Source organism: Taudactylus pleione, unplaced genomic scaffold, assembly GCF_031769625.1.
Source record: "Taudactylus pleione unplaced genomic scaffold, aTauple2 ptg000360l, whole genome shotgun sequence".
In the NCBI taxonomy this organism is placed as follows: domain Eukaryota; kingdom Metazoa; phylum Chordata; class Amphibia; order Anura; family Myobatrachidae; genus Taudactylus; species Taudactylus pleione.
Genome location: NW_028284761.1, coordinates 6606002 through 6631579, shown reverse-complemented (window position 1 = coordinate 6631579; position 25578 = coordinate 6606002). Strand labels below are relative to the sequence as shown.

The following is a 25578-nucleotide window of genomic DNA, read 5'->3' as shown; positions in this document are numbered from 1 at the left end:
ACGATATAAAATAAGTATGATTAATAGAGTTACTGTATGTGGGTGTATGCAAATATAAATGTATAAATATAGAAAACCCGTAGAAATATGACATATTAGAGAGATTTAAACAGGGAATTTTTATTTATAACAGATGTTAAATAAATAAATTGATTGGAGAGAGAGAGGGATTTCTTCAGCTACAAGAAGACGCCATCTAACCCTCTGTGTACAAAATTCTACATTGTGTCCAAATTCTCCAGTTGTAACTCACCTGCATGCATTTTGGGATCGGAAAATAATCCAAAAACAAATGCCTTTCCATTACAGTCCGATAGAACACCACTGTAAAATGTTGACAAACATTCCCCTCCCACCCCTTAACTAGCACTTTCGCCATTAGTCCACACCTGTTTGGGCAGACCTCTCACTTTAGCAGACATGCTGAAGCCACTCTCCATAGAGTAAGCAGGTTACTTTTGCTACAATAAGTGGAGACCCAATTCTAAGGTAGGGACATGGGCTATACGACTGACTATCTAAAGCCCCCTCACCATGGGAATGTCAGAGGGGGGTTTATAAAGCTGAAAATGCAGTCCCTCTCCATTAACAGTTATGAGGGGTTACGGCTCTAGTAGGACTGGTCACGTGGGCATTGCTCACCCACAAATAGATTGTGACAACTGTATAGACTGCGCTATGGCATAGTCACCGACCCAACAGAGCAGTCTAATTTTCCCCTTTAGTTGAAACATACGGAGCTTATTTGAATTTAGGTTCTCTTTGCAATGTTAACACTAGTAGAAGGGTGCTGATCTGGGGGTGGGGGGCACTGGTAGGTATCCCTCAAACTAGAAAAACAGAAAGCAGTGCCCACTACTGGGTTATATTCGTCCATTACAAACCACCAATATTGGCCACAGATCCAAATAGGGGATAAGAAAAATGAAGTTCCTAAATTAAATCCATCATACGGAGGGAAAAAACGCCAAAGAGTTTCCTAACTGCTTGAGAGGTTTTATATTTGCCGTCTGGTTTATGTAGAATATGGGCTATTTTTACTTCTGTTAGTCTTGTTACCATTGCGCTTATTATGTGTCTATAGAAACACACTCATTATTTTGTAGTGAAAAACTAAACAAAACCGCCCTCAGCTGAAACATTGCTTCTCTGCAGAAAGTGCTCTCATTCTGAGCAGCTTCAAACTAAAGAATTTAACTTAGAAAAAAAAAAAGTTTTTGCATTTTTTTATTTTTTTTGTTAGGGACTTTGAATGCTGCAACCAATGTTTCCCGAAGTGGTAATAAATAAAGATGTATCTTGGGATTTTCCAGCAGAAGCCATTCGTTTAGCTGCTGACTGTACAGCCAGATGTGACTGGTAGAATGTTTTCCACGGCCTGACATCTGAGCCCGGTGGCTGCTGTCCAACCACGAGGATGGAGGAGGAGGTCCTGGTGTCCAATACCAAACACAGCCTCCAGTGTTAGTAGCAGGAGGATACACCCGGACAATGCTCACCAGTGGCAGGCGTGTGTTAAAGTGTTACACAGTATAAATTATTTACATTCGGCAGCCTGTCTAGCTCCATACTAATATTTGTCTTGTTCCCAGTACACGATCGAGGCATTGGCTCGCTGAGAACTTGCATAACATTTTCCCTGGCGTAGAAAAACAGATGCACTATTAGTTATTCCAAATGAATGTACTCAAGTTTAATTCCATCTCTCGAGACATATGCAAAACTGCAGTTGCTAGATGGTGATTACTGTGCTACGGAGGAAGATGAATTGAATTAATCGGAGGTGGCTGTAGTTCAGTTTGTAGGATGCGATAACATTTAACGGCATCACCGCATAGGAACCAGCCTTTAGTAAATATCCCCCAGATGCTTTTTTTTTTTTATTCTAAATGCTCCTTAGTGGGCTTATTTCAGCAAACACACAATATAGCTTATGCATTAGTAAACCTGGGGGAAAAAAAAAGCTCAAACTAAATACATTTCTAGCTGCAAGGGCATCTTACCCCCTCCGCAACTTTATAGATTATAGAGGAAAGAGTGTCTGGCCTCAATGTTGCAAGAATGTATGAATCAGCGCCGGAGCAGTCTCTCATCACTTATGTGTCAGAGCCAGGGACGCAGATGTGACATCACAACACAGTGCCCGAGTCCTGTGTAGTGTCCCCAAGTCCTGTGTATTGTCCCCTGGTGCGGATTAATATGTCTACACTATTTTAGATAGACAGACAATCAAAAGATTGACACCAAATGGTAGAAACTAGAAAGGCAATAGGTCGACAGGTACAAAATGTCGACATGAATGACGTTCACCGTGTGCAAAAGGTCGACATGGACAAAAGATCTACAATGGAATGGTCAACATTTTTTTTTTTTCTAACCCTAAATCTTTACCCTAACCCAGCCTCCTGGTGCCTAACCCCAACCCAGCCTCCTGGTGCCTAACCACAACCCAGCCTCCTGGTGCCTAACCCACAACCCAGCCTCCTGGTGCCTAACCCACAACCCAGCCTCCTGGTGCCTAACCCACAACCCAGCCTCCTGGTGCCTAACCCACAACCCAGCCTCCTGGTGCCTAACCCACAACCCAGCCTCCTGGTGCCTAACCCACAACCCAGCCTCCTGGTGCCTAACCCACAACCCAGCCTCCTGGTGCCTAACCCACAACCCAGCCTCCTGGTGCCTAACCCCAACCCAGCCTCCTGGTGCCTAACCCCCAACCCAGCCTCCTAGTGCCTAACCCCCAACCCAGCCTCCTGGTGCCTAACCTCCAACCCAGCCTCCTGGTGCCTAACCCCAACCCAGCCTCCTGGTGCCTAACCCCAACCCAGCCTCCTGGTGCCTAACCCCAACCCAGCCTCCTGGTGCCTAACCCCAACCCAGCCTCCTGGTGCCTAACCACAACTCAGCCTCCTGGTGCCTAACCACAACCCAGCCTCCTGGTGCCTAACCCCAACCCAGCCTCCTGGTGCCTAACCCCAACCCAGCCTCCTGGTGCCTAACCCTAATGCTGGCCATACACTAGTGCGATTTCGGGCCGATTGCCTGATTTTAGACGCGTGTCCAAAGTGCGGTCGGGACTGCCAGGGAGCTGTCGGGTTCAAGGGAAATCGTAAGATGAATCTCATCTTATGCTGGTTGTACTAGGCCAACATAACTCTCCGGTCAGTGCCTTATCCTCCCCCCAAAAATATATATACCGTATATACTCGAGTATAAGCCGACCCGAATATAAGCAGAGGTACCTACTTTTACCCCCAAAAAACTGGGAAAACTTATTGACTCGAGTATAAGCCTAGTGTGGGAAATGGCAGCAGCTGGTAGTGCCCCCAGTAGTAATTCCCCCTGGTTGTGCCCCCAGTAGTAATCCCTCCTGGTAGTGCCCCCAGTGGTAATCCCCCCTTTCAGTGCCTCCAGTAGTAATCCCCCCCTGGTAGTACCCCCAGTGGTAATCCCCCCTTTTAGTGCCCCCTGTAGTAATCCCCCACGGGTAGTGCCCCCTGTAGTAATCCTCCCCTGGTAGTTCCCCCAGTGGTAATCCCCCCTTTTAGTGCCCCCTGTAGTAATCCCCCCCTGTAGTAATCCCCCCCTGGTAGTGCCCCCTGTAGTAATCCCCCCCTGGTAGTTCCCCCAGTGGTAATCCCCCCTTTTAGTGCCCCCTGTAGTAATCGCCCCCTGATAATGCCCCCTGTAGGTAGTGCCCCCTGTAATAATCGCCCCCTGGTAGTGCCCCCTGTAGTCCCCCCTCCCCTAGTAGAGAGAGACGTGATAAGAATAAAAAAAAATGACGACGTGTCTCCCATCACCCACTGCAGGAGCCGGAAGATGGCTCCCGCAGTGGGAGCAGCAGCAGCCGCTGAGAGTCTGACAGACTCTCAGTGGCTGCTGATTACACCAAACACGCAGCTGCCGGCGGCTGTGTGTTTGGCAGTGTGTAGCGCTGACCGAACTCCGTCCGGTCAGCGCTACACTTCGCTCGAGTATAAGCCGAGGGGGTACTTTTTCAGCACATTTTTTGTGCTGAAAAACTCGGCTTATACTCGAGTATATACGGTATATATTTTTTAAAAAAGTGTCCATTCCAATTGCGACCTATTGCATCTGTCAATCTTCATCCATGTCGACATTTTGTGTGTCGCCCTTTTCTACCTGTCAACCTATTGCATGCCGACCATTTGGCGTCGACCTAGACACTGTCGAACTTTTCACTGTCGATCTATTGACTGCCATCCGGTGTGCCCATGGCTTCATGCTGTGCTGCGCCTGCTAGCTAAGGGGGAGGGAACGGAGTATAGTGTTCACTCTAGCTCCGGCGGCAGGCAGGGTGCCGGAGCTAGAGAAGGCACTTCCGCGCGTGCGCACCCGAAAAGGGGCGTGGCCATTGAAAAGGGGCGTGTCTATAAGACGCGTCACCCTTTACGTCACTCTTGGGGGCGTGCAAAACACTTACAGACACGCCGGGCAGCCCCCAAGCGCTGCTGACAGGGAGAATAGATGCCGGGCTATTCACGGCCGTGACCGGGTCACCGCACATTTCCCCACCCACGGGACGCTGCGACCCGCGGGTGAAGACGGCACCCGCAGGCTGTGAGGGCAGGGCACCACACCCCGCTCAAACAGCATAGCGGGAACGCTAGAGTAGTTGGGTGCTGGCAGGCTGCAAAAACGAGTCAAACACAGAAAAAGCAGAAAGAAAAATTGTGAGCGAAACACTGCAAACTCACCATCGATTAGGAAAACATCGCCTACTAGATGCAGAAAATGCAGGCAACCCATATTTTCTTAATCGATTCCCAAACCTGCTTCCTGCTGGAGGAGTTCGATCCTATGCAACCAACCAGGCAGGTGGGAAGCGCAGCGGAAGGACTCTCATAGGAAGTGGCAGCTTACATATAAAAGCTTGTTTTTTTTTTTATTCTGTCTGCCAATAACACACCTGCATTGTAAAGAAATCTAGCCAAGATAAACATGTTTATTACCTGAGCAGAAGCTGTTGCTACTTATGGTCCTCGCAGATCGACTTGAGGTCAAGTTGAAGTCCTTGCTCTCCTCTTCCGAGCATGGCGAATCAGAGGAAGGTGACGCCTTCTGCTTTGGCAAGTACGGGCGGAGAACCAGGCGAGGGATGCGGCTGCGAGCAATCTCCTTTTCTTGCATTTTCTAATTACGATAAAAAAGCAATTTAGACAGTTTAGCGCAGCACACGTCAGAGAGTCAGACACAACAGAAAATCCTAAAGCGAGCAAATATAATGGAGCCGTTGTCATATATCGCTACGGTTTCTAGGACAATCCGCCTTCAAGTAGCACTGGAGTCTGGCTACACATAACAATAAGATGAGTAGAAGCTCTGCGCTATTGTACAGAAGAAACAGGCCGACTGTTTAAATGTGAACAAATAGAAAAGCTGTAACGCTTAGTCTGGAGCCGTAATACCGTATATATAATAAACAGCAGAGGTGGCACACAGTAACTTGGCGTTCAAGGAAATAAACTGGACTTCAAAACAGTTTCCAACATTTCAGTTTGTTGAGCAAGTCTACAGATAGCCCTGAAGATTGTTTATAAACAAACAGAAAGGGTCAAAGCTCTGCTGAGGTCCAGTTTATTTTCTTGAACACCCGAGTGCCACCTCTGGTTTTAGTTAAACCACAGGGAGAGTGGTGGTTCCATGTAGTTGGTAATTATAGACACTGGGGGCCTGATTCAAAGCCACTCGCTCTGAATCAGGGCCGGGCATTTTTTTTTTTATGGAACGGCCTCTTGGCCGCTCACATAGCTGTGGGTGACCACCCACAGCTATTGCGAGCGGCCATGATGATGGTCGCGATGGTCAAGACCATCGCGACCATCGGACTTGCGACGAGACCCTTGTGGTAGGGTCTCGTGGCCGCAAGCCCCAGAGAGATTTCGGCTCTAACAGAGCCGGAATCTCTCCACTGACATCACTGGTGATGTCAGTGGGGCCGGCCCCAAACGGCAGGCGTTCTCATGGGAACGCCTCCGTTTGGGCAGCCACCCCCCCGGCCCGCCCACCAAAGGGGGCGAGCTGTCACTCAACATCGACAGCTCGTCCTCTTTGTTGCGAGACCCGGAGCGATGGATTGCCTGTCGCTAGCCGGGTCTCGCGCATGCGCACGACGGAGCCGGCTCCGTCGTGCGCATGCGCTGTGGGCCACCTTCGACCCGGTTGCGAGCGCTCAGTGCTCGCGACCGGGTCTGAATCAGGCCCTGGGTTCGATGCAAAGTTGAACACTGGGCTGTAACTAGGGTTGGGCAAGAGGTGCCCAGGGCTCAGAGTCTAAGGAGGTGGCACAGACGCTCGCCGGTGGCACCAGCACTTGGCTTGCAGCAGATGCCATTCTGCTCCCTGCGGCGCCACCCGGAGAGTCATTAGGATGCTCCAGGTGCTCAGCTCCTGCCTGGCCCCGCGCCCTCAGCGTGATATCATAACATCACATGTCTGTGGGAGCTGGGTGTCACCGGGCGGAATGTCTCCCTGTTACGGCCCTGGTTGAATGTTTGCCCATTTGCAGAGCGTATCTTGCCTCTATGTGTATGGCCCTGAACACGTGCATACTCAAGGGAGGGTGACGCAGAGTCGTATGCATTTTGATTGGACCCACAAATGCGACCAAAGAGTTGGGACGGAGCTGTAACAGGACGCTCTCATGTAACCGGAGTTCAGCGAGGGCGTTTCTGTGACGGTGCCTCCTATACAGGGATACCGCCGGACCTCAGCCCGGCGGATGGAATACAGATGCCGGCAGATGAAGATCCCAACAGGGGGAGGTAAGTAGGCTCTCCCTAACCCTCTCCCACCCCTAACCCTAACTTAGGGGTGCCTAACCTCCCCCTAGGGGGGGCCTAACCCTAACCCCCCTTCCCCTAGCCTAACCCTAACCCTCCCAGGGGGGTGCCTAAACCCAAGTCCCCCCGGGAGACTCTAACCCAACCCTCACCCTCCCGCCCGCAGCTATCAACATGGGGCTAATGATAGGCGTCTAAATACTGACATTAGTCCCATGCCAGGATTTCCCTGTCGGGAAGCCGGCATTCGGCATTTCGACCACCGGCTTCCTGACTACATGACCTATACAGATCTGGACACCAGTTAGACGGATCCTTTACACCTAGTATAGCACAGGCGCAGATCCACACTGATGAGGATAAAAAATCCAATCTGCATTTGGGCGGCAAATATATGCATTAGACCAGGGCATGACAATTTCCAGGTCCCAGGTCGCCATGGCGACTAATATTTTCATCCTGGCGACTAAGGTCCTGATTTAGATGTGGATACAGGGGCATATTTAGAATGGGTGCAGGAAGTGCTGTGCACGCGGGCTCCTGGGTCCAGGACTTACCTCTCCGAAGTCTGACGGAGTAGCGCTACACCAAACGCCTGGAAGATGGCTGTCGCGGACATTTTCCCGGCGTCCTGCGCAGTAGACCTCATGCACACTCTAGTGCCCGCAGTCTACTGCTACTGTCAGTTCGCTAACAGCAGCCAGGGAGCGAGGAGGGAGCCCCGAATGGGGAGTGAACAAGGGCCCCCTCCTCTCTTAATACACCCCTGTATGGACACTAATGCATGTGATAACCCAAACCAACAGCCCACTATAACTAGTGGCTTAACAAGTCTGTTAGTATTAGGTGATGGGTAAACCAAATTTCCTCCTGCTACTGTACCTTCTTAATTTCCCCATCCTTTCAGAGGGTCAAGTTTGGTTTACTTACTTCATGACGCACACATTGCAATATATGTTAAAAATTCAACATCATCATGTTAACTATAACTGTAAACTGTTTGGTGTTATATCGTTTTGTCTAATACTCTATTACATAGCACCACTAAAGTTATTAACTCCTCTCACTGTAATTATATCCGCACTGCAGTATAAACTACACAGTTCAGCTGAATGTCTGCAAAGTTCAATTCTAATAGGAGCTCGGTGGTGCACAAGATTTTTCTTGCTCATCTGCATAGGATTTATGCAACATCACAGACTCACTGGCTGTATCTTAGTCACAGTCAGCCAGGATCATATGTCCCTACATTTCTAATTCATTAAAGTTGAGGAGAATTGCTGTATAGTGGGCCTGATTCAGAGCCGGACGCCATTTGCGCTCGCTCGTTCAGAAAAAGGGGCCGGCTATTTAAATTGAGCGCTCGCTCTTGGTGGTCTGTTGACGCCTCTATGTCTGAGCGAGTAAACGAAACATGTGCTCGCTATTTTGTAAAGACGCCCCCTGGCCGCTCGCATCCTACGTCATCTCCGCTATTCATTAGATTAATCGAGTACTTCGAAAGGCGTCTGAACTGCTCGCAGTGCTTGTGGTAGGATTTCCCTACCGCAATCATGCGAACAGTTTAGGCTAAGAAATAACCCAGTGACGTGGTCGATGACGCTGCTTTGTTAATTATGCACACCCTTAAAACGCCCGTTTTGACCGTTTGGCACGCCTGCGTTCGGATCTCCACTCCCCGTTTTCAAGCACCTTCCCCTGTTACCACCCACAAACGCCTCATTCTGTCACTCAAATTAGCAGGCACTCGCTATTTAGCGAGCGCTCGATTTCCGGCCGCAATGACTGGTTGGCGCATGCACATTACGACCCATACGCATGCACAGATGTGCGAACATCGCTCGGAGCGAACGAGCGGCCGCTTACGAGCGGCTCTGAATCAGGCCCAGTGTCCTTTATACTCCTTAACTAGGGTTGAAGACAGTGGTCTCCTGGTAATACAGGTCATTTATGTAGTCTCTAACGCCTGTGTGATTCTCTGATGCCGATCCCTGATATAAGGGTGAGGGGGAAAGTGGGTCGGTGTAATGTGCTGCATTTTAGGAACAGACCGGATACACGCTGCCGGTGGGTTCACTCCCTCTCCAGCTGTCCGAAACCTCCTCTTGTTTTCACCTCACACAGGGTTATTATATCTCAGTGCTCACATCAATGGTACAGTTCAGTACCTCAGACAGGGGCGTATCTATAATGGGTGCAGCGTGTGCGGGGAACACGGGCCCCTGGGTCCAGGGGGGCCCTGCACCACACACTCTGCGCCCATAGCATACTTACCTCTCCAGAGCCCCACATCAGCACGGGGGTCCGGCGCTGTAAAACGACTGGAAAATGGCCGCAGCGGCCATTTTCCCGTCGTTTGCACATGCGCAGTGCAGGGAAAATGGTCACCGTGGCCATTTTCCCGGTGACCTACGCAGACACTATAGACTCTGGGCACACTCTAGTGCCCAGAGTCTATAACTCCGGTGCTGGCCGCGCACAGCTCAGTGCGCTGCCGGGCGGAGAGGAGGGGGTACGTGTCACAGACTGCACATGGGCCCCCTCCTCTCTAGAAACGCCCCTGACCTCAGATATCAGCTGATGCCATTGCTGATCTGTCTCCTCAGGTCACCAAAACCTATGAGATAAATTGTTCTCCCCAACAGCGGTGTAGGTCCGCTCTATCTGGCTGCTACCTAAAGGGTCGGCACACACTAGTGTGTGCCGACCTAGTTAGCGATGGGACCCGGTGGTGTCCCAGCATCGGCAAGTGCGTACACACTTGCCGATGCCAGTAGCAAGGGTGCGACAGTGGGGACCATGCTGCACTCGGCAACATGGCCCCCACTGACTATTGCCCATCAGACCTGCGCAGAGTCATTGGGGAGGAGAAGCATGGCTTGAACACTAAATTATTATTATTATTATTATTGCTATTTGGCAATCCAACTTTGATTGTACTGGTTTAAGTATTAGCCATATGGAGCCATTTCATATAAATGACTAGATTGATGCTATTACAGCCAGCAATACCTTTAAAACGCAATGGCTTTAATACATTTTTCAAATTAACCTGTCACATAAGTCATTAGTAATATTATACAACAGCACCAAATCATTATTATTATTGTTGTTTTCCAGAGAAGAGCTGGCGCAGAGATTGTAATTACTATTACTTTAAAGCTCATTTTTACCTTCAGTTGGATTGAACATGCTCCCCTGCAACTTTAATAAATAAATACTTTACTTTTCCAGTGACCTTTCCTTCAGTGTTTCTGAATCATTAAATTATCTACAGAGGCAGAGTTTTCCTACCCTTATAAACGATACATAGCAGCTCCAATGCAGAACTGTGTCATATCAAAGGTAACGCAAAGAAAAAAAAAACAAGGCTAGAAAAAGCATAGAGACAAAAACAAAAAAATGAAAAACTAAATACATATCTTTAAGCTGCAGGATACCACATATATAGGGTCCGATTCAGCGTTGAACGCTATTCCGATGTTCACGTTGAGCGTGCACTGCGAATTAATTGTGATTGCGACTCCTCACAGCAAGTGCAATTGATTGACTGGAAGAGACCGTTTTGTGGGTGGAAACGGGAAGTTCCGGCCAAAACGCAGGTGCGTCAGGCCGTTTCCTGGGCGTGTCGGTGATCGTGCGCAAAGAGAACAAGGCTCCAGCGGCTCAAATATCACGTTCATTTAGAGTGACCATAGACGTACTCGGGGAGTCGATGGTTTTGAGGATATGCATCAAATGCTGCGTTTGTGTACGCAGTTGCGGGCAAATACAACAACTACGGTGGGCGTCTAAATACAAAATCTGCTGGCTGACGCATTAGTATATTTTAGCAACTGCGATCCATGAGAGTATGCATTTGCATTACCGCCAGTCTCTGAATCACGTCCATAAACCAATATATCAAAAGCCAACTGGAGGTAGAAAACCCTTTAAATTTACACTACATAAGTCTCCACATACATCTTTCCTCCGTGCGCTACAAGTCGCGTTACACATAACGCATGAGCGCCGTGACTCCATAGCACAGAACGTCTTTTCATGCAACTTTTTCCCTAAAACTGTGTCTTATTCGCAAAGCGCATAAGCAGCTTATGCTGATTAAAATGACGTGCGGCATGCCTATTTCATACTTGTCTACACTCCCGGAACTCGCGTGAGGCTCACGTTTTTTCGTGTAGGCCCCCGCACCCCCGGAAATGTAGGTAGTTCTCCAGCATCTTCCCACTTCCTAGTGAAACGGGCAGAGAATGAGATGAGGAGATTTAATGGAGAATTTGTGGGTTTGCGAGGAGGGGACTGGGCTATTTGGTGTGATTTGCGTAATCGCCTAATTACATCACCAGTCCAACCCCGCCCCCGAACCGTTCGGAAGCAGCAGCTCTCCCGGAAAGGATGTATTGAAAGTCGGTAAGTATGACCTATATTCCTCGTGCGACTACGGCTGTATCTGCATGCAGAGTGCGATGTTACAGGGTCAGCGGCCATTACACTGTAACGTAGCGTTTGGCACGCAGATACACCCGCAGTCACACAGAATATAGGCATGCCGCCCGCATATCATTTTAATCAGAAGCTGCTTGTGCGCCACTAGAAGGGCTGTTTAATGCGCAAGGAGGCTAGATGTATGTGGACACATCTGTATATAGACACACAGTAATATGACGACATTTTCACGAAGGCCTTTGGTGTCCTGAAGATAAGTTACTCTCTGCCAGTTAATCGTTCAATATCCTTACAACAGATTTCACTTTATCACTAGGAGTCGAAAATTATCATCATTGCTGCACACATTTAAATAGCAAATACTCTCATTGTAAAGTAAGTGATCTGTAACCAAACAAAGTAAGCAACATATGACCTGCAATCTATGGGAAATTCAATATGCAGCCACTAAATATAACAGAGGTTTGGGCTAGAACCGAGGGCACATAAACGTCTACTCAGGGATACAGGGGTAAATAGAGTTAAGGGTATGTTGGTTTGTTTTGACAGTGGGTCGGCAGCAGTGATAGGATGAGAGGTTAGGGGGGCGTGTTATGTGAGAGGGTGTGGTGATAGGATGAGAGGTTAGGGGGCGTGTTATGTGAGAGGGTGTGGTGATAGGATGAGAGGTTAGGGGGGCGTGTCATGTGAGAGGGTGTGGTAATAGGATGAGAGGTTAGGGAGGGGCGTGTCATGTGAGAGGGTGTGGTGATAGGATGAGAGGTTAGGGGGCGTGTTATGTGAGAGGGTGTGGTGATAGGATGAGAGGTTAGGGGGCGTGTTATGTGAGAGGGTGTGGTGATAGGATGAGAGGTTAAGGGGCGTGTTATGTGAGAGGGTGTGGTGATAGGATGAGAGGTTAGGGGGCGTGTTATGTGAGAGGGTGTGGTGACCGGATGAGAGGTTAGGGGGTGTGTTATGTGAGAGGGCGTGGTGATAGGATGAGAGGTTAGGGGGTGTGTTATGTTAGAGGGCGTGGTGATAGGATGAGAGGTTAGGTGGGGCATGTTATGTGAGAGGGTGTGGTGATAGGATGAGAGGTTAGGGGGCGTGTTATGTGAGAGGGTGTGGTGATAGGATGAGAGGTTAGGGGGCGTGTTATGTGAGAGGGTGTGGTGATAGGATGAGAGGTTAGGGGGCGTGTTATGTGAGAGGGTGTGGTGATAGGATGAGAGGTTAGGGGGCGTGTTATGTGAGAGGGTGTGGTGATAGGATGAGAGGTTAGGGGGCGTGTTATGTGAGAGGGTGTGGTGATAGGATGAGAGGTTAGGGGTCGTGTTATGTGAGAGGGTGCGGTGATAGGATAAGAGGTTAGGGGGGGGCGTGTTATGTGAGAGGGTGTGGTGATAGGATGAGAGGTTAGGGGGGGCTTGTTATGTGAGAGGGTGTGGGGAATCTACAGTTGTAACTCTGCCTCTTTGAGTTTGATCTCCCACCCTCCCTCCCTCCCCTATTGTGTCGGCTTTATTTCACAGCAGGGAAAGACCGGCAATATTGAAGCGTCCATCTTGCGGCAGTATGAGCGGTGCGTACCCCTTCAATGTATTGGTTAGGCTGATTTCGCCCTATTGGGCGTCAGCGGCTCCTCTCGACCGAGCAGGATGAATGGTGCATTGGCATGGGTGTTGGGGCCGCATCACTTGCTTAGAAAGGGATCGTTAGCCCTTGCTAGTTTTAAGATCACACTTGCCCTTGTTATTGGAATAGTTGGCCCTTGCGAGTTGTGATATCCTTTTGCCTAAGACAAGTGGACGCTGGTTGTTTGCCGTTCTTTCTTCTGCCGCCGTACTTATTGTAACAAAATAAAGCTGAACACATATTTTTGAATGGCATAACTTGGTCTTGTGTGCTTATTTTAGTAAAGTATAGTTTAAGTTTATGGGACACATCTATCATCTGACGATAGAAAGTTTAATAATGCATTTAATTAGTTTCTACAGTAAGTGTACAGGAAACAATCACTGCCCTAGGTTGTTGCTAGCTCACACAGATTGTCCATCAGTTAGGAGGAATGCGTGGCTTACAGATTCACTGGGCCTGGTTCCGATGGAAGCGGCTGTCAATAACGTCCAACTAATATGCAAATGCAGTGGGAAGGGTCTGTAGGAAAAGGACACCTTCTGCCTGCAGCTGCCATCAGAGTGCAGCATCCGCAGACTGTGACTCGGATCACCTGCACCGACATAGAGCCTGATCAGAAGTTGTACAGAAGTTGCGTTTGGATGCACTAGTGATGATAAGCTATGCTAATGCCGCAGGATGTGTCTGAAGATAATAGAAACGCATTTTGTCAGCATCACAGATCCGAGTGCAGCATCTGATCACTTCACGACCATCAGTTGTGATGCCAGCAGTCATCGCCCATCTGGGTCTAAGTCTAAGCTAAAAGCAGTTTAAAGCAAATCTATGAAACATTGTCACTCACTGCGGAGTCACAGTACTTGTGTGTTATGGACACACATAGGGCTAAGGCCCAAGGAGTCACGGTGCTTGTATACACATAGGGATAAGGACCAAGTAGTCACGGTGCTTGTATACACAGAGGGCTAAGGCCCAAGGAGTCACGGTGCTTGTATACACAGAGGGCTAAGGCCCAAGGAGTCACGGTGCTTGTATACACAGTAATGCCCCTGAGTAAATGCCCCCAGAAGTTATGCCCCCAATATTGCTTACACAAAAAACCCCCAAAAAACAATACTTACCTAAAGCCCTGCTCCGTCGTCCGACCGCTCCTTCGAACTATGGGAGAGACGTCATGATGTCTCTCCCATAGTGCACTGCGGAAGCCGGAGCTCAGGTGTGAGCTCCAGCCTCTGGCTGGCGGTGCGGGGAGGGAGCCGGACGCCCACTGGTAACAATATCTTAGCTAGCGCCCAGAAAATGGAGCCTCCCTGCGGCGCCAGGCTAAGGTAGATCGGAGGAGGCGGAACTGGTTCACACATGAGAAAGGAGAGAAGAGGTAGATTTAGGTGCTATTGGCATACGGGTGGTGCTAGAGAATAACGAGGGGGATTAGCGCAAATGGGAGAAGGTTTACAGTGAGAAGAGCAGGGGGCCGAGGACGGATCCCTGTGGGACTCCAATGGGTAGATGTGATATTACAAATATATAGGTAACCAGTAATATAAACCACTGCATCAAGAACACACTTATGTTTTTAAATAATTTCCCAATATTTTGTTGTGAAATGTGATTGCATGTTACATGTGGTGTGGAACCAGCGCTTACCCCAGCGAGAAGGTGAGCACTCCATTTATTAACATAGAAAAGATAGTTTTCAAGATATTGCCACCACTGCTGCAAGTAGAAATGGGTATGGGCCCTATAGGTGTGGAGTTTGTATGTTCTCCCCATGTTTGTGAGGCTTTCCTACGGGTACTCTTGTTTCCTATCACACTCCCAAAATATTCTAGTAGGTTAATTGGCTTATGACAAAAAAAACAAAAAACTTTAAAGGGTATAATTACTAAAGTGCGGGTTTTGAGAAGTGTATATGTTGCCCACAGCAACCAATCAGATTCTACTTATCATTTTATCATTTATCTAGCACCTTCTCTAGAAGATAATAGCTAGAATCTGGTTGGTTGCTATGGGCAACATCTCTACTTCTCAAAACTCGTAATTTAGTAAATATGTACCACCCAGTGTGTGTATGTGGTAGGGAACATATAGTTCAGTTCAAGATAAGAAACAACCAAGTGACGTGGTCGATGACGCTGCTTTGTTAATTATGCACACCCTTAAAACGCCCGTTTTGACCGTTTGGCACGCCTGCGTTCGGATCTCCACTCCCCGTTTTCAAGCACCTTCCCCTGTTACCACCCACAACGCCTCATCCTGTCACTCAAATTAGCAGGCACTCGCTATTTTGCGTGCACTCAATTTCCGACCGCAATGACTGGTTGGCACATGCGCATTACGACCCATACGCAGTTGTGCGAACATCGCTCGGAGCGAACGAGCGGACGCTTACAAGCGGCTCTGAATCAGGCCCATAATCCCTACCATTGGTTCTTATGAAGTTTCTTCCCTATCATTTTCCAAGATGCCAATGGTGTTTAAATCACAATGTCAGTGATGATTAAATTATTTGGGACTCCAAACTTTATGATTGTTTATATATTAAAATGTTTAAAGTGTAAATATATATTTTATGAGTCTCCCATATCCAAATATTCTGAAATAACACTGAATTTGTTTTAGCATGACTGAGATAGTGAAACCTTGGCTTATTGATGGTTCAATGTGCACAAACTATTTTATGCACAAATGTATTGAAAATATTGTATCAAATTACCTGCAGGCTGTGTGTATAAGATGTGCATGAAACATAAATTCATTCTGTGTTTAGATTTGGGTCCCGTTCCCAAGATATATAATTATAATATGCAAATATTACAAAATACAGAAAAATCAGCACTAAAATACAGTTATACTGAATCTTGGCACCACATGCAGATACTTTTATTAAAAAATAATGTCAGGAAACGTTGGAGCCATATTATGCGATGTGTTCCAAGGAAACTGTGCGCAGCCCCAATGACCTCTCACTAGCACACTATGTGCTGTAAGAAAAATGTTACAAGTGGCTGCTACATGGAGAAAGCAGGATAATAAATACACAAAGCTGCACTTAGAGCTAGGGCTGCGAAACAGCTCTGCCATTCCCCTGGCATTATACAGCATTTTCCTTTAGTATAAGAGCACAGCCTTTTCTTGCAGCTGCAGCCCCTACATGCATTACACATGGCACAGAAGCTGTACAGCCTGCTGCAATGGTGCTTGGATTCTACATAGACTTGTAGTTCAGGCGAAAGCTCATTTTTATTAGGACAAGACCCCACCCAAAATCACAGGTGAGCATCTTACATTGTACGGAGCTTAAAAGATAAATATTATTCTCATGAAAAATAATCAGTGATACAATGTTGCAAATATTACAGTGATGACTGTTATTCCTACTGATAATAATAAATAAAAAATTCAAATGTTAAACACAATTCCTCCTGTCTTACATAGCCTGCAGATGGTATATCTTGTATATGTAATACAGTATGATGTAAGCCAGTGCACAACAGCCATAGACACACAATAGCACAACCAGCCTAGTGGAAGCCTCACCTTGCTGTCTTGCAGGGGTCCCATGGTCCACACTCCAGGTGAGAGGGGAGGGATTGCACGTCCTGTGGGTACAAAGACCATGGAGGGCAGAAAGCAGACAGCAGCAATGATCCTCTCTCTCTCTGAGCTGCCTCCCAGCAATATCCCCCTGACACCTCCTGGCTGATTTGGGCGTTCACCTTTCTCTCCTCCCAAGTAGTAGCGTTACTCCCTCCTGCCAGAGTACCTTCAATGCCTCAGCCCCTCTCTGCCATTCCTTCCAGGTGGCTACATCAGGCTCACCTGAAACCCAACCAACTGACCACTACCTATTCACTGAATGAGCCAATTATCCAGATGTTGATTGCATCATGGCAACCCTGATACCCTGGCATGACCTCTCCATCACTACATGCCCCCCACCTACCTGGGCTGCTGGCTGCTCTCCAGTCCAGACACAGTGCTGCACTGCAGCTGACACAGTGCTGTCCTCCTCCTCCTCCTCCCTCCAGCACACACACCTCTCACTGGCTGCAGAGACGGGGCTGAGGCTGAGCTGCCAGCACAGATAGAGCTGCTGCTGTGTGCGCAATGTGGGTAGAGCTGCGCCCCCTGTGGCTGGTCACGTTGCTGTTGCTGTGCACATGATGCTCCCTGTCACAGGGGGGATGACAGAGCAATGCGGGATCTGGGTAATTCGTGCAACACAAAAGCAGCCACAGACTGTCCCCTGGCTGCTGCTATTACCAGGGCACAGACATCCAGCTGAGTCACGATCCGGCCCCACAAGCAAGTGAACGACAGAACAGACACGTCAATCATTTTCCTGCAGCTAAAACCTGAGACTACTGTAGGCAGCTGCTCTTCTACCTTGCTGGCAGGTTTTTGTGCTCCTGGTTCATTAGATCAACTATAAAAAAGTAGACAGTGCATAGGTCGACACCAAATATTCAACAGTCAATATTTAGACACAAACTGTCGACATAGGTGTATATCTGTCAACAGGTACAAAGGTCGACATGGGTATGGTTGACTAAAATCAGTCGACACTTTTTTAATAACCCTTATCTTCTCCTTGGTGCCTAACCCTAGCCATCCCTCCTAGTACCTAACCCTAACCATCCCTCCTAGTCAGGGCTGTCTTAGCAGCAGTGTGGGCCCTGGGCAAAGCAACGCACTGGGGCCCCTACCCACCCATTTACAGGAAAAAAATGTAAATGGTCAATAAAATTAAATCCTCCTGCATGTCCATCAGACCTCCCACACATGCTCATCTGACATCATGTCATCATACCCCTTACATGCCCATCAGGCTTACCAACAGGCTTATACCATATCATAGTATGATATAGTATTATTGCAGCAATAAGCCCAGTCATAGTGAGATTTTGCCAGGTTATATTATAGCCTAGGACTGCGCAGTCATTTTGTGCAGCTCAGCCACAGCGCAGCCCTTACCTTTGCAGTGCGGGTGGGTGCGCCTGTGGCCAGATCGGGAGTCGCCTGTGCCGGGACAGAGGCAGTGGCTCAGGCTGGCAGAGGAATCTTCTGGGATGGGTCCTCCGGGTCTGGGACTCGAGTCTACACGGCAGCAGCTGAGCGGCACACACAGCACCAGCCAGCAGCAGCTCTCAAGGCAACCCCCAAACTGCCTGGCCTGGGCGGAGCTGCTGCTGCTCATGCATCAACCAGTCAGCAGTTGTCTCTCATATTCAGAGAGACTCTGACTGACTGGTCTGAAGCTGGCAGGTGAAGTGAAACTGGGACTGGGTTGAGTACTCGTCACCAGGGAGGGGGAGAGGTTTGATCGGAATACAGTGCACCGGCGGCCAACTTATAAAAATATCATTAATATCCCACCTACCGTGGCAGCAGGGGGATGGGTTGGCAGGCCCCTACAAGCTTCAGGCCCTTGGGCAACTGCCCAACAAGCCCAATGGAAGAGACGGCCCTGCTCCTAGTACCTAACCCTAGCCATCTCTCCTAGTGCCTAACCCTAACCATCACGATAAGTGCCTAACCCTAGCCATCCCTCCTAGTGCCTAACCCTAGCCATCCCTCCTAGTACCTAACCCTAGCCATCTCTCCTAGTACCTAACCCTAGCCATCCCTCCTAGTGCCTAACCCTAGCCATCTCTCCTAGTGCCTAACCCTAACCATCACGATAAGTGCCTAACCCTAGCCATCCCTCCTAGTACCTAACCCTAGCCATCTCTCCTAGTACCTAACCCTAGCCATCCCTCCTAGTGCCTAACCCTAGCCATCTCTCCTAGTACCTAACCCTAGCCATCTCTCCTAGTGCCTAACCCTAACCATCACGATAAGTGCCTAACCCTAGCCATCCCCCCTAGTACCTAACCCTAACCATCCCTCCTAGTACCTAACCCTAGCCATCTCTCCTAGTGCCTAACCCTAGCCATCCCTCCTAGTACCTAACCCTAACCGTCGGAGTAAGTCCCTAACCCCAGCCGTCCCTCCTAGTACCAATCCTTATTGTCCCTCCTAGTACCTAATCCTAACCGTCACGGTAAGTGCCTAACCCGAGCCATCCCTCCTATTGCCTAACCCTAACCGTCGGAGTAATTCCCTAACCCCAGCTGTCCCTCCTAGTACCAATCCTTACCGTCCCTCCTAGTACCTAATCCTAACCGTCACGGTAAGTGCCTAACCCTAGCCATCCCTCCTAGTACCTAACCCTAACCGTCGGAGTAAGTCCCTAACCCCAGCTGTCCCTCCTAGTACCAATCCTTACCGTCCCTCCTAGTACCTAATCCTAAGCGTCCTTCGTACTGCCTAACCCTAGCCATCTGAGTAAGTGCCTAGCCCTAATCATTCCTCCTAGTGACTAACCCTAACCGTCCCTCCTAGTGACTAACCATAAACCTCCAGCTAGTGCTTTGCCCTATACTACAAAAAAAGTGGCACTGGCAACCATTCACATGTCAACCTTTTGTACCCGTCGACTGAAACCCATGTAGACCATCTGCAGTCGACCTTTTTACTGTCGACCCTTCATCCAGAACCCATTCTTACATAGCACCCTTTCTGGAAAGCAGATGATACTTGCCATGCACAGCCAGCCCTGAGCAATTTTATGCCCTAGGGAAGATTTTAGCTGGTGTCCCTTAAACTGAATCCAATTCACATAATTATGCCACACATAACTGTCCCTGTTCACTACCACACGTTGCCGTATTCACATGAATATGGGGCCTATTTATCATTAAATATATGCCAGATATTCCCAGAAAACAGCCATTTTTGGGGGTTACCTACAAATATTAAGGATTCCCCAAATGTTTCTATGAAGGGATTGATCTTAGTTATCTACCGTGGAACCTTCATTTTTGTCCCCAAATGCAGCGCTACCGAATTTACCAATCTCTGCAATACAAAGAGGGATCCACAAGTGGTCCTCAGTGACACATGCCACGGGCCCGCATGAGCAGTGTGCGCCGAGGACCTGAACCAGGAAGCAGTGTGATAGCTTTATGATGTCACACATTACTGCCCCCTGCTCACGTGAGTATGTCACATATTACTGCCCCCTGCTCACGTGATTATGTCACACATTACTGCCCCCAGCTCACAGGATTATGTCACACATTACTGCCCCCGCTTACATGACTATGTCACACTTTACTGCCCCCTGCTCACGTGAGTATGTCACATATTACTGCCCCCTGCTCACGTGATTATGTCACACATTACTGCCCCCAGCTCACAGGATTATGTCACACATTACTGCCCCCGGCTCACGTGATTATGTCACACATTACTGCCCCCGGCTCACGTGATTATGTCACACATTACTGCCCCCGCTTACGTGATTATGTCACACATTACTGCCCCCGCTTACACGATTATGTCACACATTACTGCCCCCGGCTCACGTGATTATGTCACACATTACTGCCCCCGCTTACACGATTATGTCACACATTATTGCCCCCGCTTACATGACTATGTCACACATTACTGCCCCCAGCTCACATGATTATGTCACACATTACTGCCCCCAGCTCACATGATTATGTCAAACATTACTGCCCCCGGCTCACGTGATTATGTCACACATTACTGCCCCCGCTTACATGATTATGTCACACATTACTGCCCCCAGCTCACGTGATTATGTCACACATTACTGCCCCCGCTTACACGATTATGTCACACATTACTGCCCCCGCTTACAGGATTATGTCACACATTACTGCCCCCAGCTCACGTGATTATGTCACACATTACTGCCCCCGCTTACGTGAGTATGTCACACATTACTGCCCCCGCTTACATGACTATGTCACACATTACTGCCCCCAACTCACATGATTATGTCACACATTACTGCCCCCAGCTCACGTGATTATGTCACACATTACTGCCCCCGGCTCACGTGATTATGTCACACATTACTGCCCCCGGCTCACGTGATTATGTCACACATTACTGCCCCCGCTTACACGATTATGTCACACATTACTGCCCCCGCTTACACGATTATGTCACACATTACTGCCCCCAGCTCACGTGATTATGTCACACATTACTGCCCCCGGCTTACGTGATTATGTCACACATTACTGCCCCCGCTTACACGATTATGTCACACATTACTGCCCCCGCTTACACGATTATGTCACACATTACTGCCCCCAGCTCACATGATTATGTCACACATCACTACCCCCGGCTCACGTGATTATGTCACACATCACTGCCCCCGGCTCACGTGATTATGTCACACATCACTGCCCCCGGCTCACGTGATTATGTCACACATCACTGCCCCCGGCTCACGTGATTATGTCACACATCACTGCCCCCGGCTCACGTGATTATGTCACACATCACTGCCCCCGGCTCACGTGATTATGTCACACATCACTGCCCCCGCTTACGTGATTATGTCACACATTACTGCCCCCAGCTCACGTGATTATGTCATACATTACTGCCCCCGCTTACGTGATTATTTCACACATTACTGCCCCCGCTTACAGGATTATGTCACACATTACTGCCCCCGCTTACAGGATTATGTCACACATTACTGCCCCCAGCTCACGTGATTATGTCACACATTACTGCCCCCGCTTACGTGATTATGTCACACATTACTGCCCCCGCTTACAGGATTATGTCACACATTACTGCCCCCAGCTCACGTGATTATGTCACACATTACTACATTACTGCCCCCGGCTCACGTGATTATGTCACACATTACTGCCCCCGGCTCAAATGATTATGTCACACATTACTGCCCCCGCTTGCGTGATTATGTCACACCTTACTGCCCCCGCTTACGTGACTACATTACTGCCCCCGGCTCACGTGATTATGTCACACATTACTGCCCCCGGCTCACGTGATTGTCACACATCACTGCCCCCGGCTCACGTGATTATGTCACACATCACTGCCCCCGGCTCACGTGAGTATGTCACACATCACTGCCCCCTGCTCACGTGATTATGTCACACATCACTGCCCCCGGCTCACGTGAGTATGGCACACATCACTGCCCCCGGCTCACGTGATTATGGCACACATCACTGCCCCCGGCTCACGTGAGTATGTCACACATCACTGCCCCCGGCTCACGTGATTATGTCACACATCACTGCCCCCGGCTCACGTGATTATGTCACACATCACTGCCCCCGGATCACGTGATTATGTCACACATCACTGCCCCCTGCTCACGTGATTATGTCACACATCACTGCCCCCTGCTACCGTGATTATGTCACACATCACTGCCCCCAGCTCCCGTGATTATGTCACACATCACTGCCCCCAGCTCCCGTGATTATGTCACACATCACTGCCCCCGGATCACGTGATTATGTCACACATCACTGCCCCCTGCTCACGTGATTATGTCACACATTACTTCCCCCAGCTCACGTGATTATGTCACATATTACTGCCCCCTGCTCACGTGATCATGTCACACATTACTGCCCCCGCTTACCTGACTATGTCACACATTACAGCCCCCGGCTCACATGATTATGTCACACATTACTGCCCCCGCTTACATGACTATGTCACACATTACAGCCCCCGGCTCACATGATTATGTCACACATTACTGCCTCCGCTTACAGGATTATGTCACACATTACAGCCCCCGGCTCACATGACTATGTCACACATTACTGCCCCCGCTTACATGACTATGTCACACATTACAGCCCCCGGCTCACATGATTATGTCACACATTACTGCCCCCGGCTCACATGATTATGTCACACATTACTGTCCCCGCTCACAGGATTATGTCACACATTTCTGCCCCCGCTTACATGATTATGTCACACATTACTGCCCCCGCTCACATGATTATGTCACACATTACTGTCCCCGCTCACAGGATTATGTCACACATTACTGCCCCCAGCTCACGTGATTATGTCACACATTACTGCCCCCGCTTACGTGATTATGTCACACATTACTGCCCCCGCTTACGTGATTATGTCACACATTACTGCCCCCGCTTACACGCTTACACGATTATGTCACACATTACTGCCCCCGCTTACACGATTATGTCACACATTACTGCCCACGCTTACATGATTATGTCACACATTACTGCCCCCGCTTACATGACTATGTCACACATTACTGCCCCCAGCTCACGTGATTATGTCATACATTACTGCCCCCGCTTACGTGATTATTTCACACATTACTACCCCCGCTTACAGGATTATGTCACACATTACTGCCCCCGCTTACGTGATTATGTCACACATTACTGCCCCCGCTTACGTGATTATGTCACACATTACTGCCCCCGCTTACACGCTTACACGATTATGTCACACATTACTGCCCCCGCTTACACGATTATGTCACACATTACTGCCCACGCTTACATGATTATGTCACACATTACTGCCCCCGCTTACAGGATTATGTCACACATTTCTGCCCCCAGCTCACGTGATTATGTCACACATTACTACATTACTGCCCCCGGCTCACATGATTATGTCACACATTACTGCCCCCGGCTCAAATGATTATGTCACACATTACTGCCCCCGCTTACGTGATTATGTCACACCTTACTGCCCCCGCTTACGTGACTACATTACTGCCCCCGGCTCACGTGATTATGTCACACATTACTGCCCCCGGCTCACGTGATTGTCACACATCACTGCCCCCGGCTCACGTGATTATGTCACACATCACTGCCCCCGGCTCACGTGAGTATGTCACACATCACTGCCCCCTGCTCACGTGATTATGTCACACATCACTGCCCCCGGCTCACGTGAGTATGGCACACATCACTGCCCCCGGCTCACGTGATTATGGCACACATCACTGCCCCCGGCTCACGTGATTATGTCACACATCACTGCCCCCGGCTCACGTGATTATGTCACACATCACTGCCCCCGGATCACGTGATTATGTCACACATCACTGCCCCCTGCTCACGTGATTATGTCACACATCACTGCCCCCTGCTCCCGTGATTATGTCACACATCACTGCCCCCAGCTCCCGTGATTATGTCACACATCACTGCCCCCAGCTCCCGTGATTATGTCACACATCACTGCCCCCGGATCACGTGATTATGTCACACATCACTGCCCCCTGCTCACGTGATTATGTCACACATTACTTCCCCCAGCTCACGTGATCATGTCACATATTACTGCCCCCTGCTCACGTGATCATGTCACACATTACTGCCCCCGCTTACCTGACTATGTCACACATTACAGCCCCCGGCTCACATGATTATGTCACACATTACTGCCCCCGCTTACATGACTATGTCACACATTACAGCCCCCGGCTCACATGATTATGTCACACATTACTGCCTCCGCTTACAGGATTATGTCACACATTACAGCCCCCGGCTCACATGACTATGTCACACATTACTGCCCCCGCTTACATGACTATGTCACACATTACAGCCCCCGGCTCACATGATTATGTCACACATTACTGCCCCCGGCTCACATGATTATGTCACACATTACTGTCCCCGCTCACAGGATTATGTCACACATTACTGCCCCCAGCTCACAGGATTATGTCACACATTACTGCCCCCGCTTACATGATTATGTCACACATTACTGCCCCCGCTCACATGATTATGTCACACATTACTGTCCCCGCTCACAGGATTATGTCACACATTACTGCCCCCAGCTCACGTGATTATGTCACACATTACTGCCCCCGCTTACGTGATTATGTCACACATTACTGCCCCCGCTTACGTGATTATGTCACACATTACTGCCCCCGCTTACACGCTTACACGATTATGTCACACATTACTGCCCCCGCTTACACGATTATGTCACACATTACTGCCCACGCTTACATGATTATGTCACACATTACTGCCCCCGCTTACATGACTATGTCACACATTACTGCCCCCAGCTCACGTGATTATGTCATACATTACTGCCCCCGCTTACGTGATTATTTCACACATTACTACCCCCGCTTACAGGATTATGTCACACATTACTGCCCCCGCTTACAGGATTATGTCACACATTACTGCCCCCAGCTCACGTGATTATGTCACACATTACTGCCCCCGCTTACGTGATTATGTCACACATTACTGCCCCCGCTTACAGGATTATGTCACACATTACTGCCCCCGCTTACAGGATTATGTCACACATTATTGCCCCCAGCTCACGTGATTATGTCACACATTACTGCCCCCGGCTGACGTGATTATGTCACACATTACTGCCCCCGGCTCACGTGATTATGTCACACATTACTGCCCCCGCTTACGTGATTATGTCACACATTACTGCCCCCGCTTACGTGACTACATTACTGCCCCCGGCTCACGTGATTATGTCACACATTACTGCCCCCGGCTCACGTGATTGTCACACATCACTGCCCACGGCTCACGTGATTATGTCACACATCACTGCCCCCGGCTCACGTGATTATGTCACACATCACTGCCCCCGGCTCACGTGAGTATGTCACACATCACTGCCCCCGGCTCACGTGATTATGTCACACATCACTGCCCCCGGCTCACGTGAGTATGGCACACATCACTGCCCCCGGCTCACGTGAGTATGTCACACATCACTGCCCCCGGCTCACGTGAGTATGTCACACATCACTGCCCCCGGATCACGTGATTAT

The 25578-nt window shown here is 49.1% G+C and overlaps 1 protein-coding gene across 3 annotated transcripts in view; it reads right to left on the bottom strand.

The window, feature by feature from the left end:
* SYBU (syntabulin) overlaps positions 1 to 16978 on the bottom strand; it is a 55356-nt gene extending 38378 nt beyond the window's left edge. For 2 of the 3 annotated variants that reach the window (XM_088444378.1, XM_088444380.1), the window contains exons 1-2: positions 16413 to 16805; positions 4977 to 5157 (exon numbers count right to left, since the gene is read on the bottom strand). In XM_088444378.1, the coding sequence (XP_088300504.1) occupies positions 4977 to 5157; positions 16413 to 16493 (262 nt within the window). In that variant the 5' untranslated portion in view covers positions 16494 to 16805. The other variant, XM_088444379.1, reaches the window with a different exon arrangement.
* Positions 16979 to 25578: the final 8600 nt, after the last annotated feature.